General features: G+C 38.4%; 1 protein-coding gene across 1 annotated transcript; it reads left to right on the top strand.

The window, feature by feature from the left end:
- Positions 1-7,457: 7,457 nt before the first annotated feature.
- LOC146004442 (putative glutamate receptor) lies at positions 7,458-9,191 on the top strand. Its single transcript, XM_083143296.1, has one exon. The coding sequence runs from the start codon at positions 7,458-7,460 to the stop codon at positions 9,189-9,191; it is 1,734 nt and encodes a 577-aa protein (XP_082999422.1).
- The last annotated feature ends 12,914 nt before the right edge of the window (positions 9,192-22,105 follow it).

Raw genomic sequence — 22,105 nt, 5'->3', positions numbered from 1 at the left:
AGAGCCGATATAATTCTATTATTTATGAAAAAGCCTGTTCCAAAATTATGATTTTCAGTACCACCATAGAAAAAAGTATAATTTTTAGTTTTACAATTCCCTTCTCCTGGCCACCTAACTTCCTGGACAGCTACTACATCTAATTTATACTTAACTATCTCATTAACTGTACACTGAAATGCCCCAGGCCGGTAAAGGCTCAGAACATTCCAGGTGCCTAATTTAATATCCTTCTTCCTAACGTAGATCTTATCCTTAGTCCAGAGACCTCCCAAAGTAGTCCCCACCCGGAGATCCGAACGGGGGACTATTTTACCTCCGGAATATTTTACCTTGGGAACATCCATGGCCTTATATTGTTGTTTCTTGACATGTGTTTTTACAGTGCAGAGTTGTCAGCTCTACGCCTAACCCCCAATATGAATGGAGGAACTACTACACAAGACGAACACAAACACATTAGACAGCACAACTACTACACAAGACACACACAAACACATCACAACTACAACAAAATATAAACACAAACACACCACAACTACTACACAAGACAAACACAAACAAATTAGACAGCACAACTATTACGCAAGACAAAACTAACATACTAGACAGCACAACTACAACACAAGACACATACATACACACCACCGATACTACACAAGACAAACAGAAACACATTATACAGCATAACTACTACACAAAATAAACACAAATACACTAGGCACTACAACTACTACACAAGACAAACCCAAAAACACTACACAGCACAACTACTGCACAAGACACACAAACACATAACAACCACTACACAAGATAAAACACAAATGCACAACTACTACTACACAAGATTATATATACACACATACACACACATACATACATATACATACATATGCGTATATATACATATATATATATATATACATATATATATATACATATACATATATATACACACACACACACATATATATACATACAACTCGATGTTAGCAAAAATGTGATTATAAACTGAGTGCACACCCCTACAAGTAATTCTACCGGCGCCCATGCTTATGGTCCCATGAGGTGTAACATCTTTCAAGGCGGGTCCCGGACTGAAAAAGGTTGAGAGCCAGTAGCTTAGAGCAAAAATTCAACGTCCATGGGCGTCGCCAGAAATTTTCCTAGAGGGGGGGGGGGGTTCGAATCGAAGATGTCGAGGACACCCCCTCCCCTCAAGAATATTCTGATACAGACCATTGGCATATGCACAAGTTTGTCAAAGAGGGGTTCGTCTTTTAAAATTATTGCATTATCGCTATTTTAAATTATGTTATTACTACTACTACTACTACTACTACTACTACTAGTAGCAGCAGCAGTAGTAGCAGTAACAATTTAAGTTTAGTTATTAGTTTATTTTAGCATCCAATAAGTTTATTATATGAATAATATAGTACTTGTTACAACCAAGATTACATAATAGTTACTTCGAACATTGTAGCAGTAGCAGCAGCAAACGCAGTAGTACAAGAAGCTTCGAAACGTTTGAAAGTTACAAATTAACAGAGTTTCAGTGTTGCAAATTATGAAAGTTTCGTACCAAATTCGATATCTCAAGACCATTTTCAAACAATGACTCAAAATGAGGTGAAATAAAGTTCTTCTTTATAAATTGCCATAATTTAAAAAAGTTAGATGGAAATTTCCAGGAGGGGTCGACCGACCGGCTCGACCCCCCCTGCCGACGCCCATGTCAACGTCCACTATGAACAAATAGGCTATTCCGGACTGGACCTACAGTTCAGAGTGTCATCAATCAATAGAAATTAATGTTAGTACGTAGGAACAAGAAATTAATGATAGAAAGAGTAATCAAGAGAAATATGATCTAAGACACATATGAAGACTAAAGCTTGACGCCCAATGAGGCGGCGGAAGCGCGTCAACAAAACGGAACAGTTTCGCTTCCGGCGTCTCAGTGGGCCATAACCTTCAAGATAACCTGCAGACTTCTAGCCGGAAGTTCCGTGTGTCGGTTCCCCTGTAGTAAGCGTTACACCATTTGATTCTAATAGAAGCATTTAACAGACAATCTGTTGCCGGATTTTTCCGTGTTTCCACGCGTCTTCGTGCGCGAGGTCCTTAAAAGAGTAAGATAAAATAGGAGGGAAAGTAAGAAGAAAAATATTTCTCCATTTTGTGAAGGTGGGAGGGGGCAGTAACCTAACTGAAACTCCCAGTGGGTGCCCATGAGGGGAGATCAGGTAGTGGAATATCCTGGAAAAACATATTGCAAGTCAATGCAAGTAAACTAAATGCCTCTCAATCACCAAAGCAGTGTCCTTTTTTCAGCTTTCGTTTGCCCACAAGCTGTCTCTTCAGGATGTCTTCTGCTACTCTGAAGTACGAGGGCCGTACCGAAAGTAATGCAAAAGTGGCCATAACCTCTTTATTAACTGATGTAGATCGTTCAAATTGCACATGTAGTTGGAGTGACTCTTCCTCTATACAAACCAGCTACTCAACATAGTCTCCATTGAGAGCGATGCATTTGCGCCATCGTTGAACCCAACTGTAGAATCCTCTTTGAAAAAGAGGATTCTAGAGTCCCAGCTTTGTTGAAGGTGCATATTTACTGTGCCGTGCAAAGAAAGGGAAGGGTGATTATCAGCAAGAAATGGACAGACCAAGATTTGAATCCTGGTTTAGTGAAATGATTCATAAATTGAAACCAGAATAATAGCAACAGACAATGCACCTGATTGTATATATATCACCAATCACAAATCATGCTTTTTTTGGTGGTATAACTTGAAGTGCGTGTGTCTTACAGTAACGGATGTATTGCGAACGAAGCAACCAAGTCTTTCATAAATGTATTTCTTCCTAAACCAAAAACAATAATTTGTCATTAAATTCAAGAGGAAGCCTATCGTTGTTTACTTTTATCTCTGTTTACTTTTCTTTTTGCGTGCTCGAAATATACACACATGCTCTCATGTGTCGAAGATATTTCGCACTTATATTAAGTAATGACACATTTATTAAATAATGTATGCGCAGAAAGTACTTTTAAAATTTTATGTTTCAGGAGACAGAGAGAAGCAAAAATACATTCCACTTGACATGCATGCGGGTTTTGATGTGTTGTGCGGTTGGCAATACTGTGGATATTCTCAGTGTCTGCGATGTAGGCAGCTCGGCGGTTGAGGCAAGACTGGCACGGACCTTAGCCCCCTCCCTCCAACCCCTCCACAAGTTCGCAATTGGATGCACATATTTCGGGATCTCTGATGTAGACTTAGTTTTCAGAGAATCCGCTAGATGTCAACCTGCCTGCGATAGGGTATGCTGCCATCTCTCGCAGTCGACTAAAACTACTTGCATATTAGTTTCTGGGTGCTGCGTACCATAGAAAGTTCCGAACATACATACGTAGTTCAGTCATCGTACATTTTCTTTCATGTATTCGAAGGCTTCTCAAATTTTCGCTCAAAATTTAATTTCGATTTCATTCATACCGAAGGTGGGCGTTAGAACAATGCGAAATATTTGGAAATAAAAATGCAAAGCGTAGAACGTTTAATAATAATTGATTGATCTGGTTCTGGTGTGTTTTACTTCGCTTTCTGCCACTTTTGGACTAATTACGAATATGAGGATGAAGTATGATGACATGATAAAATTTATGAAGTGACACTTACAAAGAACATCCCCGGATCTATAAACCTCAAAACCATTCAGAGCAGAGAAAACCACCTAAATACTACAAGATGAAAGGCTACATCATGTACAGATGAAATCTGTAAGTTTTTTGTGAATACGTTTTGTAAGTTTCATCTGACATGATTTTGCAACACTTCTGTCTCTACAGAGGTAGGCTATACTGACCTCCTTGACGAAGTGGCTAACTCAGCTCGCAACGACGCCAGGGGTTGGAAGGAACAAGTGATCTTTGTGAGTGTTTCTTCATCAATGTCATCCTCTCATCACTCATCCTCCCGTCGCGATTAGCCAAAGTGGAAGAGAAGCAACGCTAAATAACAAAAACAAATCAAAATGTGTGTGTGTGTGTGTGTGTGTGTGTGTAGGTAGAGGGGGCCTTTGGTAATATTTTGCGGGGGGTCCAAGATTTGTAGATCCTTCACTGGTTATAGTCTAGGGTAACTGCGGTATGCGCCGTATACCCTCTGGCTAACCTTAGCTTAGTCATTAGTGAGCCTCCCCGATGGCGCAGTGGTAGCGTTGTCGCCTTGTAAACAAGACATGCCGGGTTCGATAGCCGGTGGAGGCACATAGTGGTTTGGATCGCACTTTAAACTGTAGGTCCAGTCCCGATTAGCCTTACTGTGCATAAAGTGGACTTAAAATACCAACTCAATCAATCAATAATAAATAACAAAATTGCGGCTCTTTTTATACTAAAACTTTGACACGTCCTTTCCCATTGCACTGATATTTATCGTTATTAATTACGTATCTTTTCTCTTGTGCAAATGTTTATTGTTCTTTAATCTTAATTTCTGTAATTTACCTATCACTGATAATGTCAGGATAGTGACTAACCTTCATATACTTAACTTGTAAGGGCTGTTACCATGGCAATTACGAGTGTCTTTTGTCTTGACTAGAGAGTTCGGGCTCGATTTTCGAATAGAGTGATCAAGTGGAATGATAAGAAGTTTAATTTCTTTGAGTGACGTGGATTATATGTTAGAAATATAAGTATTTAGTTTGCAAAGAAGTAAAATCGACTTCCTTTTTCTTAGTGCAAACTTAACTTTGATTTTTATTTGACGAACTAACAGAGAGATATTACACCATACCCTGAGAGGCATCACGTAAATGCTTTCGAGTCTTTCATGTGAACTGATTATTTACTCTTTTAGTTAAATGATGTTCTTTTGACCAAAGAACGTGTCAACTTTCAATACACAGACGCTTGTAAATTGAGTGAATATATATTTGAAAATATTGGGTAACATATGAAACTCTGTTGGTCCAACATTAGATAGAATTTCTGCAGTTCCACGAAAATATGCTATCATTCAATTCGTTCAGTTAGTAACGGGGTTTTAATATTATTTAGTAGGAGGGGTAACCGCCTCTCTTGCCCCCTTGTTCATACTCCTGAGATGATATATCATTTTGACAAAGTTTGTTTTAAGTCCACTCTATACTCAGGACAATCGCAAGTTGAATACAATGTGCCTCCACCAGGGAGTTCGAACCAGGGACTCCTTGACTAATGATACAATGAATAATAAGGGTGAAGTGAAAACTCACTATACATTAATATAATATGATATTCTTTGGCAACATTTTTATGGTCTTGTCTGCTCGGTCTGTGACTCTCATCGGGTGTGGATTCACGACTTGACACCGAAGGTCACAGGTTCAAATCCTGACGTTGGAATGAGTGTTTGTGTGTGAGTATCGTTTCAATTGAATCCAATCATCGTTCAGCCTCATCGTCGCGAATAGCCTAAAGGTAAACGTAAAAATAAGAAACATACAACAATACTACTTATGTTCTCGATCCTTGTCCACTTCTTGGCACTAAGAACCTTATAATTTTCTGTTTCTTTGTCTTTTTACAAATGATGGCTCCAAAATGACCAAAAAATAATCACATATTGGAGAGAGACGTTGTAGAAAAAAATCAACATTCAATACGTAACCCCTGACAGCGCATTCGTCACGGCAAATAAAGTTACTTTCAAAACAAAGTGCAAATTTTCTACTGATATGTGTTCACATTTTTTCAAAATGTCCTTGCTCAGCCTCCGTCTATCATAAACTAATGAAGGCATCTGAGAAATTCATTATTTGACTAACGTAAGTCAATACAAGGCCAATCTTTTGAGCTATCTTGTCACACCGAACGTGTTGCCAAACATCGATAATAACTGAGAAGTCAGTGTCTCAAACCACAATGGAATGTGACGATACATCACTCTTGACTGGGTGCGTCTAGAACCAATCAATGATCGCCCTCTGGGAATTCGCATTGCTGGAGACGATTAATTGTTGAAGAAACTAAATCAATGCCCAGTGAAGTTTCGACAAACTGAAATGGAATCGTAGCGGACTGTTATGACTTTGCAACACTGGGAACAGCCAAGTTTATATTCTGTCTGATGCTTGAGTCAGAAGATCCATGTTGTCTCTCGATAACGTTTGCAACTCAGAAGTCATTAGAAGGGTAAGAATACAATAATTTATAATAATAATAATAATGTAAGGGCCGCCCAAATGAAAGCGAAACTTTTGTTTCTTTTCCATCATGGTTTATTAGTTGCAGTAGCGGCCAAAACTGCGAGGGAGTGGTAGGTGAGAGGCAAGCAGAGCTTATTCTCTCTTGGTAGACAAGGCAAAAAGTGAGAGAGGGGCGAATGTCCCCCGCAAGCTCCCCTAATGGCCTCCACTTGGAACATATGGAGTAATAGGGCCAATCCATACAAAATGATCCAAACAACAATTATTGGTTGCTCGAACATTTTTTAAAAAAATCATTTTTTGTTGTCACCCCTATGCAAGGTCGTTCAAAACCGGAATTATTTTTCTAATACTTGACTTTGTAAATAGCAGCCTTTTTTGTTTCATGATTTGCGGCATTTTTGGACTTTGTAGACAGTTCCGATTATTATGATAACTAAGAAAAATTATAGGAAGCCGACGTATAAAAAAACATTAAACATTGTTTTCAGTACATTTCAAGCTAAATTTTATGTTCTGTATTTTTTCATCTCTAATGCAAATAGCTGAAATTTATGGCCAAAGCTGATGTCTAATTTAGAAGAATGTATATATATATATATATATATATATATATATATATATATATATATATATATATTCAAAACTGGGGAATGTGACATCAGAGCTATACGTTCTTAGAGGAAATACTCGTATGTGCATACAAAGTTTTAACAGAAAATATTTGATTTCTGCGGTATAGCTTTTTAAAAATGCTTGTTTTTCATTTTATTTTTAAATTTTGGTACCAATACCTCTAGTGGCGACCTAATAAAAATTTGATATTTACAGCATAAAGAGTACTCTATCGGAGGTACCTGTAAAAATATTTTGATTATAGCTGTTAGGTAATACGAAATATTTTGGTTATAAGCCCTAGGTCCCATACGCTGACCCAGTCCTTGCGGTAGTTCATTCATTTCAACGTAGAAAAGGTCAGCGACGCACATACGTAACAGTAATATAACGCCATGGCATGACACATTAGTCAGTTTCATTTAATTAATAAATTAACCTAGTTACATTTTCTTCTACAGATGAATCTTCGAAGATTGCTCATCTTCTTTCTAATATCCTCACCTGCTTCTCACTGCAACTCTTTCAAACCGAGCATCATCGAGGACGTCAACCTGCACAACCTTGCTGAAACCATAATGCATACATATTTTCAAGCAACTAAATGTGTTGTGGTCATTCATGATTCTTGTGAAATAATGACTAATCCTCAGCTATTCTGGGACAGTGTTACAAATATCCCTCTGGCTTTCATAGAATTTGGGCAGCAAACTCAAATAGAAGCACTGTCCTCTATTTTGTGGCAAGAAAACTGCAAAGCCTTTTTCGTTGCAACCAGTAACATCTACAACGTCAGTAGATATATCTACAAGGTATTGGAACTTAATCCAAGATATGTTGACAGAAGCTACTTCTTTCTGAACTGTGATGTTGGTCAACGTGTCCACGACGGGATGTTCTATGACCGATTCCTGTATCATTCTCCAAATGTTTTGTTGGCGACTCCAGTTGTGAAGAAAGGCAAGCCAAGCTCCAAGAAAGAGTTGCTGCTCATGGCGCACTCTGTCGGCAATAACTTAGAAGGTGGACCTTTGGTCGAAATTAATGCTTGGGATGGGGAACGGTTGACTAGGAAGGATCTACTGTACCAGGACAAATTGTTGGATCTGAGAGGAGCATGGCTTCACCTTGCAATGGTTGATTACGAACCTTATAGCTTCATCGTTGGAGATGATTATGATGGCACTGAGATGAGGGCTGTTAGAGAGATCTCCCGAATCTACAACTTTACTTTGTACATCACCACCAGCAACAGTCTGGGAGTTTTCTACCCCAATGGATCAGTCACAGGCCTCTTCAGGGAAGTGAAGTTTGAGGACGTCCAGGTTGGCATTGCTGGGTATTACAACTATGACCTCATGTATGAGAACTTTGAACTCTCGACGCCGTATCTTCAAGCAGGAGTGACGTTCCTTGCTCCAAAAACCAAAAGATTGCCGTACATATTGCATATACTATTGCCGTTCCAGTTGTCCGTGTGGGCATGCTTCTTTGCGGCAGATATCTTCGAGGTTGTTGTTTTCAAAGCCTTTGCCAGGATAGAGAATTCTCTTTTCCCGCGCGAGCATAGGTGTCGCTATGAGGATACAGGATACAGTTTTCTTAACGTGGTAGGGATCATGTTAGGCTTGTCAGTTCCAATCCCTAAGCGTGACTCTATTCAGCAGATGCTGACTAGCTTCTATATGACGTCATTGCTTCTGATCACCGCGTACGACTCTAATCTTAAGTCATTCTTTACCGTGCCGCTGTGCACCAAACCTATTAACACCCTCCGTGAACTTGCCGACTCGAGATTGAAGTGTGGCATCAATGATCTGGCATGGGTGACCCTCTTCGACCAGGTAACTGATAGCAGCGCGCAACAGATCAAACGCAACTTCTTGTATATTGACGATCGGGATAATTTCAACAAGAGAGCTTACGGGGGAGACATAGCGGTTCTGGTCGAGGTCCTGCACTCGGGGTTCTACGCCAACTCTGAGTACCTGTACGAGAATGTCCGGAGCAAACTCCACTTGATGCAGGAGAGAGCACTTAGGTTCCATGTGAGCACCATTCTGAAACTAGGTTCCCCGATGGTCTCCAAGTTCAATTTCGTACTGAGACAACTTCGGGACTCGGGACTGATGTCCCAGTGGGAGATCGAGACGTCCAAAGGGGGAGGGAAGGAGAGCCTGGGAAGAGAGTCTTGTGTGGCAGACGCCGACAAAGCAGACAACATGATAGACCTGGGCTCCCTCCAAGGAGCCTTCACCTGCCTCCTCATAGGGTTAACGATTTCGGTGATGGCCTTTGCGAGAGAAATGTACATCAAGTGGAAGAGCTCTAAGAGGCGTTCCTTCTGCTCGAGGAAATGTAAGAAGCAGTAATAGTCAACGTCTTCACTGCACGTACCAGGTGGTATAATTAAAGTTTCCATTGCCAGTCAGAGCCCTCTGAGCTCGTTCGAAGCATCGGATTGTGGTTAAACTTGGTACATAGACTATGGAGACCACGAGGACGCGAATGCTAACGTAAAAGAGGAGTTCAAAATTTCACCACCAGGTGGAAATGTGTCGCCGAAATATCCCAAACTCTTCGTGCGACCATTGATCATGCTGTCTTACGGTTTCAAAGGGCCACTTACTTTGAAGGCGCGAATATTGAACACTGCTGTACTGACAAACTAAAAAAATATTTTTTGCATGTCCAACTTCTGGTGGTTATATCAGCGCTACGTTTCCACCTGGTGGTGAAAATTTTAACTATTTTTTTATTTTATTGGCATTCACTTGCCCATGGTTACTACAGCCTCTGTAACAAGTTTCACCGCAATCGGATGCTTCGAACAGGTTCCAGAGGGCTTTGAGTACTGGAACTTTAATAACAACCACCCGATAGCATTGGCAAGTGTTGTCAATTCAAGAGGAAAAGTGACTTTGCGGTTAGGGCAACTCAAAATCATCCACAGTGGCAGCAACTTTTGAAGAACATTGGGTAGGCTGATTAATTTCAAATTTTACTCAACAATGTATGTCGCCTGGCGATTTTCCTTAAAATGCCTTCATCGTTCCTTGCTTAGAAAATGCGAGCTTTTACCGTTAAAAACAGTTTTAGGCCATTTCTGAGAGGAATACACGAACTGTACAGGGGCTGTTTTTGCCTATTTTAGACATGAGGCCTATTTCAAAGATAACTGCATTTTGAGGGCCTAGTCCGCGAAAGTGATGAAAGTTCTGTCAAAGTTTATCAATTTCAGTGCCTATTTTGCATATTCGGTGTTTTTGCCTGCCTATTTTGAGAGTTTTTATTCGTATCGATCCTCATCCAAGAAAGAGTTGCTGCTCATGACGTACTCTGTCGGCAATGACTTAGAAGGTGTACCTTTGGTCGAAGTTAATGCTTGGGATGGGGAAAGGTTGACTAGGAAGGATCCACTGTACCAGGACAAATTGTTGGATCTGATAGGAGCATGGCCTCACCTTGCAATGGTTGATTACGAACCTTATAGCTTCATCGTTGGATATGATTATGATGGCACTGAGATGAGGGCTGTCAGAGAGATATAACGATGAGATCACGGATAGCGTAAATAATATGATACTGAAAAGTAATATATTGGCGATTTTAGATATGTTTATGAAATATTTTGATAATACTTAGTCATTAATTAATTTGTGAGAATCCTTCAGGTGTATAATGATGATTTTCTTTTGTTTTCTTAACCGCGGGGACTTTATTTCTAAAATAAGATATAATAACAGGCAAATTAGCCACATTGTCCCATATAAGTGTGCGCCACTGAAATTGGTATTACGAGTTTGATGACTTGACAAATTATACCTAATCGATTTTGTTTCACAGTGCTTTTTATTGTTTGAATTGAACAATAAACACGGGAAGTGTCTTTAGTTTCGCCGTCATTAGCTCGGTGTAGATACTTAGATGTTATATGCCCTGTGTCTCCGTCTATTTTTGGTAACGTTACCAGTCTCTAAAGGTTCAGCAATGTTACTCAAAGCTCTTCATTTCTATGGTTTTAATCTGAACTTAGCGTAGTCTTGCACATGTCTGTATGCGTTATTTGCCTACAAAACTCTCCATAAATTAAACCAATTATGCGTTATTAGTGTATCTGCAATATGCGGTATTATTGGTACTCGTAGAAATGTATTAGTTCCTTACTTCCCGGAATACAAGTATTTACGTTACATCTAATGTACAGAATTACGTTCAGAATAGTCATCAACTTTTACAACTATATATGCAAATAACTTTAACGAACAACATATTCCTTTGCAATTATTTTACTTTGGAATTCTGAATCTTCGAAGATTGCTCATCTTCTTTCTAATATCCTCACCTGTTTCTCACTGCAACTCTTTCAAACCGAGCATCATCGAGGACGTCAACCTGCACAACCTTGCTGAAACCATAATGCATACATATTTTCAAGCAACTAAATGTGTTGTGGTCATTCATGATTCTTGTGAAATAATGACTAATCCTCAGGTATTCTGGGACAGTGTTACAAATATCCCTCTGGCTTTCATAGAATTTGGGCAGCATACTCAAATAGAAGCACTGTCCTCTATTTTGTGGCAAGAAAACTGCAAAGCCTTTTTCGTTGCAACGAGTAACATCTACAACGTCAGTAGATATATCTACAAGGTATTGGAACTTAATCCAAGATATGTTGACAGAAGATACTTTTTTCTGATCTGTGATGTTGGTCAACGTGTCCACGAGGGGATGTTCTATGACCGATTCCTGTATCATTCTCCAAATGTTTTGTTGGCGACTCCAGTTGTGAAGAAAGGCAAGCCAAGCTCCAAGAAAGAGTTGCTGCTCATGACGCACTCTGTCGGCAATAACATAGAAGGTGGGCCTTTGGTTGAAGTTAATGCTTGGGATGGGGAACGGTTGACTAGGAAGGATCCACTGTACCAGGACAAATTGTTGGATCTGAGAGGAGCATGGCTTCACCTTGCAATGGTTGATTACGAACCTTATAGCTTCATCGTTGGAGATGATTATGATGGCACTGAGATGAGGGCTGTCAGAGAAATATCCCGAATCTACAACTTCACTTTGTACATCACCACAAGCAACAGTCTGGGAGTTTTCTACCCCAATGGATCAGTCACAGGGCTCTTCAGGGAAGTGAAGTTTGAGGACGTCCAAGTTGGCATTGCTGGCATCCCCTAAATTCTGAGTTGACTAGCCATTATTGTAAACTGTATACACAATAATCATTTTGCTTGTATTTGAAAGTTATGTTGTAAAATCAGATTATAAAGAACGCATGTTCTCCACTGTAGCTATTCTTTATGAATTGTATTTGTACATAGAGTTAGATATGTAGTAATAATTCACAATAAAAGTAGCAAATAACTGTGTATAATTCACTACAAGTGCACAAGAATTAGGACGTTATAATTGATTGCATTCTTAAACCCTGATGTCTACTTCAACAGAATTTTGAACATTTCGTTACGTTAAGTGTACGCGTAAGTCTACGCACTTCGTTCACATCTGCGGTATGGAGATGTGAAATGACAAATGTCCTTTGGAGAACCATTTCTTCTATATTATAACTGTACACATACATACAGAAATATATAAATTATTATAACTTAGGCCCGAGTTGTTATAAGTACGAGGAAAATGTAGTACAGTCACTGCCAATATAAATGGAACAACTAGATCCTGTGACTGACCCAAAGATGTTCATTTATTTCATTTATTATTTATTATTTAATTTTGTGTTTAACATGCATTATGATACTTACGTTGATATCAATTACTGATTTGCTATGTTCCAGAACGTTGTTGAATTAATAAGATGTATAATAATTATTGATAATGTGAAATCCACATATTTGTCTTCATTATTGAATGAAAACAAGAGAATTGGCAAAAATACCACCTCTTGTGTAAAAATATGGTACTTTGAACGGAAAACGTGTAAAAATATGTAACAGGTAATCACACAAAATCTGTAAAGGAGATTAGAGACCGAAGCATTAAGCGTCACGCGACATATTGAAGCGAGCGAATCAAAACCAACGTTTCACACCGTAGCGGCATGATATTCCGCACAAACCTGCATTGGATTGGTAAAATCCTCAAGCTACACTTTTCGCTTCGGTGAGAAATTTCACTAAGGGAGGTTTCAGATCGAAGCGGCAGGCGACAAGCGACACGCGTAATTTGAAAACCAACTTTCAGAAATAAATTCAACTTTTCGAACGACACGACAATTGCACGTGTAGCTCAGATTGGACCGTTATCTGAATAGCATGCATCGTGTCGCCTTGGTCTGTTGTTCGCACACGCGGAATCAATGCTTTTTCTTTGACTGAAGGGACCTGTGTCGCTTGTAGCTTCGGTGTAAAGGCTTCCTAAAAACATTTCATGTAAGAAAATATTACTGGTCCCCACCAGGAGGCCCCATGATGCAATTGTTAGCATTTCGGATTTTCAATTCAGCGAACCGAGTTTCCAGTTCACTGCCAGCAGTGGCACGCGAGACATCGTCTCTCCGAACCGGTCCGCGTTGAGTGTGTGCGAACGAGTGTATACTGTGGAACGTTGTGGATAATGGCTTTCCACGAATGGATACAGTTAAATTGGTACTCACCAGTGATATGCACCGGTCATCAATCCTATCGTGGTAAAGCGTCACCTTTACTGATAAAAACGTCCCAGTGTAATCTTGAAAACTGCACGAGGTAAGGAAAGGAAATGTACTACTGTTTTCTTTTTAAGACAACTGTCTCCATTCTTTGGGCGGGCTTTTCACTGGCTTGTGTGTGCGTTGGACGGAATGTCTCTCTCTCTCTCTCTCTCTCTCTCTCTCGCACACGCACACACACACAAACAAACTGTAGAAAGGATATGGGCGATTTCACTTGCGGGTGCCACGTATTGGAACAAAATATCTGCAGAGACCAAGCGCGCACACAGGTGGAGGGGAATGTACAGGTTGTACCAAAAGTCCCATTACCCCCCTTTGAATTGTAGACAAACCTGCAAAATGTTATTTTAACAGCATGCGTATGATGAGAGGATGGTATACCATTAAATCAGACCAATGACCACCATTTACTCCAGAGGATCTATGTGCACACCGCCATTTTCATGGCACAGTATTATTCGCCTCCAGCTGCGATGTGAAATCCTCCGTAACATAAGATGTCAGATCTGGATTTCAAGTGGCCATTTTAAGAGAATACCTCAATGGTGTGTTCAGAGACAAATGGATTGGACGAGGATCGCCAAATTTACCAGCACCTCTAAAATGGCCACCCCAAAGTCCAAATCTTGTGATAATGCGCTACGGGGGCTCATCAAACAGAAAGTCGCCCATAATCATTATCAGACAACTGGGGAACTACAAGAAGCTGTTCGCAGTGCGTTTGCTTCCCTCACGCCAACCATGGTACGGAGAATTTTACATCGCACTTGGAGGCGAATAATACTGTGCCATGAAAATGGCGGTGTGCACACAGATCCTCTGGAGTAAATGGTGGTAATTGGTCTGATTTAATGGTATACCAGCCTCTCATCATACGCATGCTGCTAAAATAACATTTTGCAGGTTTGTCTACAATTCAAAGGGGGGGGGGGTGGTTAATGGGACTTTTGGTACACCCTGTATATAGAATGCCTCATATTTTTGAAGACTCTGGCAAATGTTCTGTCTTTTATCACCATTTTTAGGCTCGAGAATATATTTCTTTGCTTGAACAATTGATTGATTGACTTTGCTATATTTTACTTCGCTTTTTGTGCCACTTTTGGCTAATTTGCGAAGATGGAGATGAGTGATGATAGGATGAAATTGATGAATGGACACTCACAAATATCCATGCCCAGGCCGGGATTCGAACAATGGACCCCTGGCGTCTTGATTAGGTCCACTTTTTGCTAATGATAGGCCAATCGGAACTACACCTACAGTTTAAATTTGGATCCAATAAACTCTATAAGATGCCTTAACAGGGGATCGAAAGAAGAACCTCTTCAGAGAATAGTGTTTTGTTTATTCATTTTACTCCTTATATGTGATAGTTCTGTTTACCGTGACAATGGAAGGGATTGTGTTAATAGCGACATACGACAATAAGAATCTATTCCAGCCCCGGCCCCCTATTTTTGCCCCCTCCCTCCCCAAAATGAAATAAACACTCATCCCTAGAACGTAGTTCGTTCCTGTTTACAGTACTATATATTGTTTACACGAAACAGTGTAAGCGTAGGTTAGAATGGATTCTCGGCGAGGTGCGTTACCCGACTGAAATTCGTTCCTCCCAACTGTAGTTTCTGGATCCGCCACCAGCCGAGACTTCAAATAAATTTTACGTTACTTCCGACATCGAAATCTACAGGTTAATCACATCACTTAATCTATCTCATTCTCTCTCAGTATCAGCCATGTTGCCAGCCTCCATTGTGGAGTGGTTAGCACATCGCGCTGCGACGCCAAGGGTCCCGGGTTCGAATCCCGCTCGGGAATGGTTGTTTGTGAATGTTCATTCATCAATTTCATCATTTCATCACTCATCCCCATCTTCGCAAATTAGCCAAGATGCACAAAACGCGAAGTAAAATAAACTAAAGGCAAAGGGATTATAAAGGTGTTTGTTCATCAAAACTGTTCAGCATACCATCATGTGTAAAACGTTAGGGACAAAGATATTTTCATATAAATCATAGGAGGAATGGACTGATATGAAAAACTTACAATACCAACAACCAATATTCTACCGATTCGATATACTGCAAGCACTTGTAAAATTGAAAATCTTCCTTCAAGAACATACATTTTTCAAACAACCTTCTCAGTTAATGCACAATACAAGTATGTAGAAGATGACTGCAAGGGTTTTTGCCTTTGTAAATGTAACTTCGTATTTAAATTTTTACTTTACAAAACCAGATCATAAGAATTACACAATAATAATCATAAAAACATGAACATCATCTCAGAATTTTACGCTATGCTTGCGCTAGTCAATACCAATAGAGGACTAGCTGATTTCCTGTCATTGCGCGGGTGTTTAATGAATTCTAACTATAGCGTAAAATGTAACTAATTTTATTTAGAGGTATTTAAAAGTATAAGTACAGTATACAAATTATAAAGTAATATATTTTACAAATTCACTATAATGTTAATTTAACCACAATTTAGGAACAACATTTTTAGTTCCAACTCCAAAAAGCAAGAATAAATTAAACGTCATTGGGAGTGTTACTATTCATTTTAGCGACCCCGAAAACTACGGATTCCACACTAATATCCGTCGTTTTACATGTCACCCCCTTCCCACCCCCACCAGGGGTGTCTTGTGAACGACATTGGGAGAGTCACTATTCATCTTAGCGACCCTGAAAACTGTGGATTTCACACTAATATCGGTCATTTTCGATTATTTTTACATGTCACCCCTTTCCCACCCCCACCCCTAGGGGTGCCAGGGGTGTCTTACCCCCACAGTATTTCATTCCAGATTGTAAGGCATATGTGTACCAAGTTTGGTCATCGTGAATGTCACCAATTAGCTTAGCTACTACAAAAACTATGGATTCGACACTAATCTTGGTCATTTTTGACATTTTAATTTTCACTCCCTCTCACCCCCCATCCCAATAGGTGATGAACTTGAAGTGGAACGGTATTAGGAGTGTCACTATTCATCTTAGCGACTCCGAAAACTATGGATTCCACACTAATATCGGTTGTTTTTTTATTATTTTTACATTTCACCCCCACTCACCCCCAACCCATAGGGGTGCCAGGGGTGTCTTACTCCCACAGTATTTCTTTCGAGATTGCAAGTGATATGTATACCAAGTTTGGTTGAAATCGCTCCAGGCGTTCGAGAGTTATGCTGGAACAAAGATACACACATACATCCATTTTTATATATTAGATAAATTAATTTGTCCCATCCCCAAATTACAACTTTTAACACAATATACTGTGTTTTGCCTTGTTATTTGCCTTGTTACTCACTATATATTTACAGAGTATTGAATATTTTATAACAGCTAATTTTTCACAATTTGTTTTACATCAGAAACAGAGTGAAATGGTCAACATTTTGCTCTGTTGGGATTTACAGAGCTGTCCTGTCCTGGCTCTATGAGCGTCCCACAATCGGCAGAAGTGAGATACGGTTGGTGGACTACAATGTGATCCTCCCAGCTAGATCCGAGGGATCCGCTGACCAACGACAGGCGCGGTCCTCCATTCATATTGGGGGTTAGGCGTAGAGCTGACAACTCTACACTGTAAAATGACATGTCAAGAAACAGTAATATCAGGCCGTGGATGTTCCCAAGGTAAAATATTCCTGAGGTAAAATAGTCCCCCGTTCGGATCTCCGTGTGGGGACTATTTTGGGAGGTCCCTGGACTAAGGATAAGATCTACATTAGGAATAAGAATATTAAATTAAGCACCTGGAATGTTCTGAGCCTTTACCGGCCTGGGGCATTTCAGTGTACAGTTAATGAGATAGTTAGTATAAATTAGATGTAGTAGCTGTCCAGGAAGTTAGGTGGCCATGAGAAGGGAATTGTAAAACTAAAAATTATACTTTTTTTCTATGGTGGTACTGAAAATCATAATTTTGGAACAGGCTTTTTCATAAATAATAGAATTATATCGGCTCTTAAAACAGTAGAATTTATTAATGATAGGATATCATATGCAGTTTTACAGGGTAGGTGGTGTAGAATTATTTTATTAAACATACATGCATCAACGGAAGATAAATATGATAATACTAAAGATGATTTTTATACAGAGTTAGAACAGGTTTTTGATAAATTTTCTCAGTATGATATGAAAATTCTGTTAGGTGACTGTAATGCACAGATTGGGAAAGAAGAGACATTTAAACCCACAATTGGTAAAGAAAGTCTTCATGAATTAAGTAATGATCATGGTATAAGATTGATTACTTTTGCAACCTCAAAGAATTTCATTGTGAAAAGTACCACTTTTAAACATAAAGATATCCATAAATATACCTGGTCTTCTCCAGATGGTAAAACTCATAATCAGATAGATCATATTCTCATTGATAAGAGAAGGCATACTAGTATAATTGACGTTCGTACACATAGAGGTGCTGACTGTGCAAGTGACCATTATTTAGTAATTGCTAAATTAAGAGAAAGACTCTCAGTGATAAATCATAAGCAACAAAATCTACAAGTTATAAAATTTGATACAGGAAAGTTTACTGATGAAAGAATTAAGAAAGATTACCAAATTAAACTGTCAAATAGATTTGATGTTTTGCAGGATTTAAATGATGATGAAAATATAAATGAAACAGATATAAATAAGAATTGGGAGCACATACGTAATGCAAAAGAATCAGCAGCTAAAGAAAGTATAGGATACCATAAACTAAGAAAAAGTATGTCATAATCTAATAGAAATAAGAAATCAGGCTAGACTTATGTGGTTAAATAACTCTGATGATACAAATCTAAACAATTATAATAGAATAAAGCGAGAAGTTAACCGCACGTTTAGAAGTAAAAAAAGAGATTACTTGAAAAGCAAAATTAACGAAATTGAAACAAACAGCAAAAATAAAAATATCAGAGATTTATATAAAGGTGTAAATGAATTTAGAAAGGGGTGGCAACCTAAAGTAAACTTGATAAAAGATAAAAACGGTGATTTTCTAGCTGACCCAAGCGATTTTCTAAATAGATGGAAGAACTATTTTAATGACCTTTTAAATGTTCATGTAGGAGATAAATCAGAAGTAAATGTACACACAGCAGAACCTTTAGTTCCAGAACCTAACTTGACTGAAGTTAAAGATGCTATTAAAAGGCTAAAGAATAACAAAGCACCTGGCATTGATTTAATACCAGCTGAGTTAATTAAATATGGTGGAAATTCGTTAATATATCAAATTCATAAATTAATTTGTTTAATATGGAATAAAGAAGAAATCCATAAACAGTGGAAAGAGTCCATAATTGTTCCTGTGTTTAAAAAAGGTGATAAAATGAACTGCAATAATTACCGTGGAATTTCTCTAGTCTCAACAACATATAAAGTATTATCTAACATTCTATTAACAAGACTAACCCCATATGCTAATGAAATTATAGGTGATTAATCAATGTGGATTTAAACGTAACAGATCAACTACAGATCAAATATTTCACATCAGAGAGACACTTGGGGAAAAAAGTGGAAATATAATCAAAATGTCCATCAGCTATTCATTGATTTCAAGAAAGCATATGATTCGGTCAAAAGAGATAAATTATATAATATATTAGTCCAGTTTGGAATACCTAAGAAGCTTGTTAGTATGATAAAAGTATGCACCAGTGAAACAGAAAGTAAAATTCGTGTGGGTATTAATGTGTCTGACAAATTTACAATTCATGATGGATTAAAACAAGGATATGCATTATCTCCATTGCTCTATAATTTTGCCTTAGAATATTCTGTTAGGAAGGTAAAAGAAACTAAGGAAGGACTAAAATTAAATGATATGACTCAGTTGTTAGCATATGCAGATGATGTAGACTTATTAGGGGATAATATAAATACAATTAAGAATAATGCTAAAATATTTTTCAAAACTACTAAAATTTTTTGTATTTGAAAATAAGATCCTTAGGAAAATATTTGGACCTAAAAGGGATGGGGAGACAGTTGAGTTGAGAAGGTTACATAATTTAGAACTATATAATTTGTATTCATGTCCAGATATTATTAGAATAATTAAATCAAGAAGACTTAGGAGGGCAGGCCATGTGGCACGAATTGGAGAGGAAAGAGGAGTTCACAGGATTGTTGTTGGGAAACCTGATGGTAAGAGACCTGTAGGAAGGCCAAGACGAAGATGGAGGGACAACGATGAGATGGACCTAAAGGAAATCGGTAGGGATGGAAAAGAGTATATAGATCTTGCTCAAGACAGGGACAAATGGAAGGCCTATGTTGCTGTAGCCATGAACCTTCGGGTTTAAGAAGGCTAGAGAGGTAGTTAGTTAATAAAATAAAATGAATAATAAAATAAAATAACAATCAATCAACAGTATCAGCCATGTCATTCCGAATATGTTTCCGAGCTTTCCAGAGATGACATCACTGATGAAGATGACAGTTACTCTACGGCGCAGGGGTTCTGGGTTCGAATCCCTGCCTAGGCATGAGCAGTGCAGGATCTACAGAATTTGAGCCCTCCCGCAAAATATTATTAAGGGGCAAACACACATACTTGTGAAAAGAAATGACAAAGCTTTTGCTGTTATTCAGTTTCTTCAGTGTATGTATGCGCGCGCGCACACACACACACACACACAAAGAACACTTGCTCCTTCCAACCCCTGGCGTCGTTGCGAGCTGAGTTAGCCACTTCGTCAAGGAGGTCGGTATAGTCTACTCCTGTAGAGACAGAAGTGTTGCAAAATCATGTCAGATGAAACTTACAAAACTTATTCACAAAAAACTTACAGATTTCATCTGTACATGATGTAGCCTTTCATCTTGTAGTATTTAGGTGGTCTTCTCTGCTCTGCAGGGTTTTGAAGTTTATAGATCCGAGGGTGTTCTTTGTGAGTGTCACTTCATAAATGTTATCATGTCATCATACTTCATGCTCATCTTCGTAATTAGTCCAAAAATGGCAGAAAGCGAAGTAAAACAAACCAGATCAATAAATTAATCATTATTAAACGTTCTATGCTTTGCATTTTTTTTCAAATATTTCGCGTTTTTCTAACGCCAAGCTTCGGTATGAATGAAATCGAAATTAAATTTTGAGCAAAAATTTGGGAAGCCTTCGAATCCCTGATAAATAATAAAAAATAAAACATACAATGACTGAAGTACGTAATGTATGTTCCGAACTTTCTACGGTAGCAGCACAGAAATAATTTATGGGTCATTCCATGTCAAATCATCCAGAATTTTGTGAAAATGTCACCCACCATCCCCGATTTTGATGAAATTCGGTATGCTTATAGAACTTTTCATGGTGATTACAAAAATGACAACTTTTTAAAAATTGGTCAAGGGGATCAGAAGTCACGCGCTTTTTAAGATCTCCGTTTACGCCACATGCGGCTCCACTTTGAATGACACGCATTAGGTTATAAACGATCGTATCTTCCCTCGGGTTTGCCGTAGAAACTTCGAATTAGTTTTATTTTATTCAGAATAGTATAAACTTTCATTTAAATAACGTTTCAGATTAATGCATGAATAAACATGTATTTTTATATATAGTTTTATGTATTTTTTTAGAAAAATAAATGACTAACTTCAAGAGCGAATTTCATGCAATGCCCCCCTTTCAATTTTCCATCAATTTTATATGTAGGTAGCTCAGTGTGTGTACTAATGGCTGATGGAAAAATTGGGATGGGCGGTTTAGACACAGGGTGATAAAAAATCATTTGCATAAAATGATATTAAAAGTAAATCTTATTAAAAATGCTTATGTATTTAGCACAAAGCCTGAAGTACAATATGTTTCAAGCTACAATATTCAAAATTTATGTTCACTATGTGTGAATGTAAGCATAGGCGTAACCTGGCGGGGGCAAATGTAAGCTCTTGCCCTCTCCCAAATGTATAGATGAAATTAAAATTTGCAAGTAATAATTACAGTGGAACCCCGATTTAAGTTCCTCGATTTTACATTTTCCTTCATTTTTCATTTAATCTTGGTGGTCCCTACATAGCAAATCCAAGTTCAACAAGATCCAAAGATCCACTCCCTCGACAATGACTTTTTCCTAGCTGGACAACCACATTCCAAACGAACGCAGCAGTCTACCAAAAACAATGGAGTTTTCACATACAATTAGAAATGAATTACAGTAAAGCGTGGATGTTCTAAATTTAGCATACAACAAAGCATAGCTTCCTTGCCAGCAATTCCAAGAAAATCCTTTCACGTAGCATCTGGAGAAGGTACATATTTTTTTATAGTCTGGAACAGAATTGTCCAATTTAGCTATTTCCCTACTGCAAAAAAGTAACTCTGTTACCGTTGTTAACGTTACAGGTACTTACTTTTAAAAGTAGCTACTTACAGTTAGAATTCCTAAATAAAAAGTAACTGTTACTTGTAACTTTGTAACTAGTTACTTCCAAACACTAGTTGTTTAACAGTCAGAGCAAAAATAGTAAGTGCTGATGTAATATGTTTTGTAACTGTATGGTTTGACTTTTGTGAAGGGGTGGCTTTCCGAATTCCAACTGTAATCAGTTATGTAGTAGCATGTGTGTGCGTGACTCA

This window comes from Lepisma saccharinum, chromosome 21, assembly GCF_977018435.1.
Source record: "Lepisma saccharinum chromosome 21, izLepSacc3.1, whole genome shotgun sequence".
Lineage (NCBI taxonomy): Eukaryota > Metazoa > Arthropoda > Insecta > Zygentoma > Lepismatidae > Lepisma > Lepisma saccharinum.
Note: the sequence above shows the minus strand (reverse complement) of the source record. Positions and strands in the feature narration are given on the sequence as shown.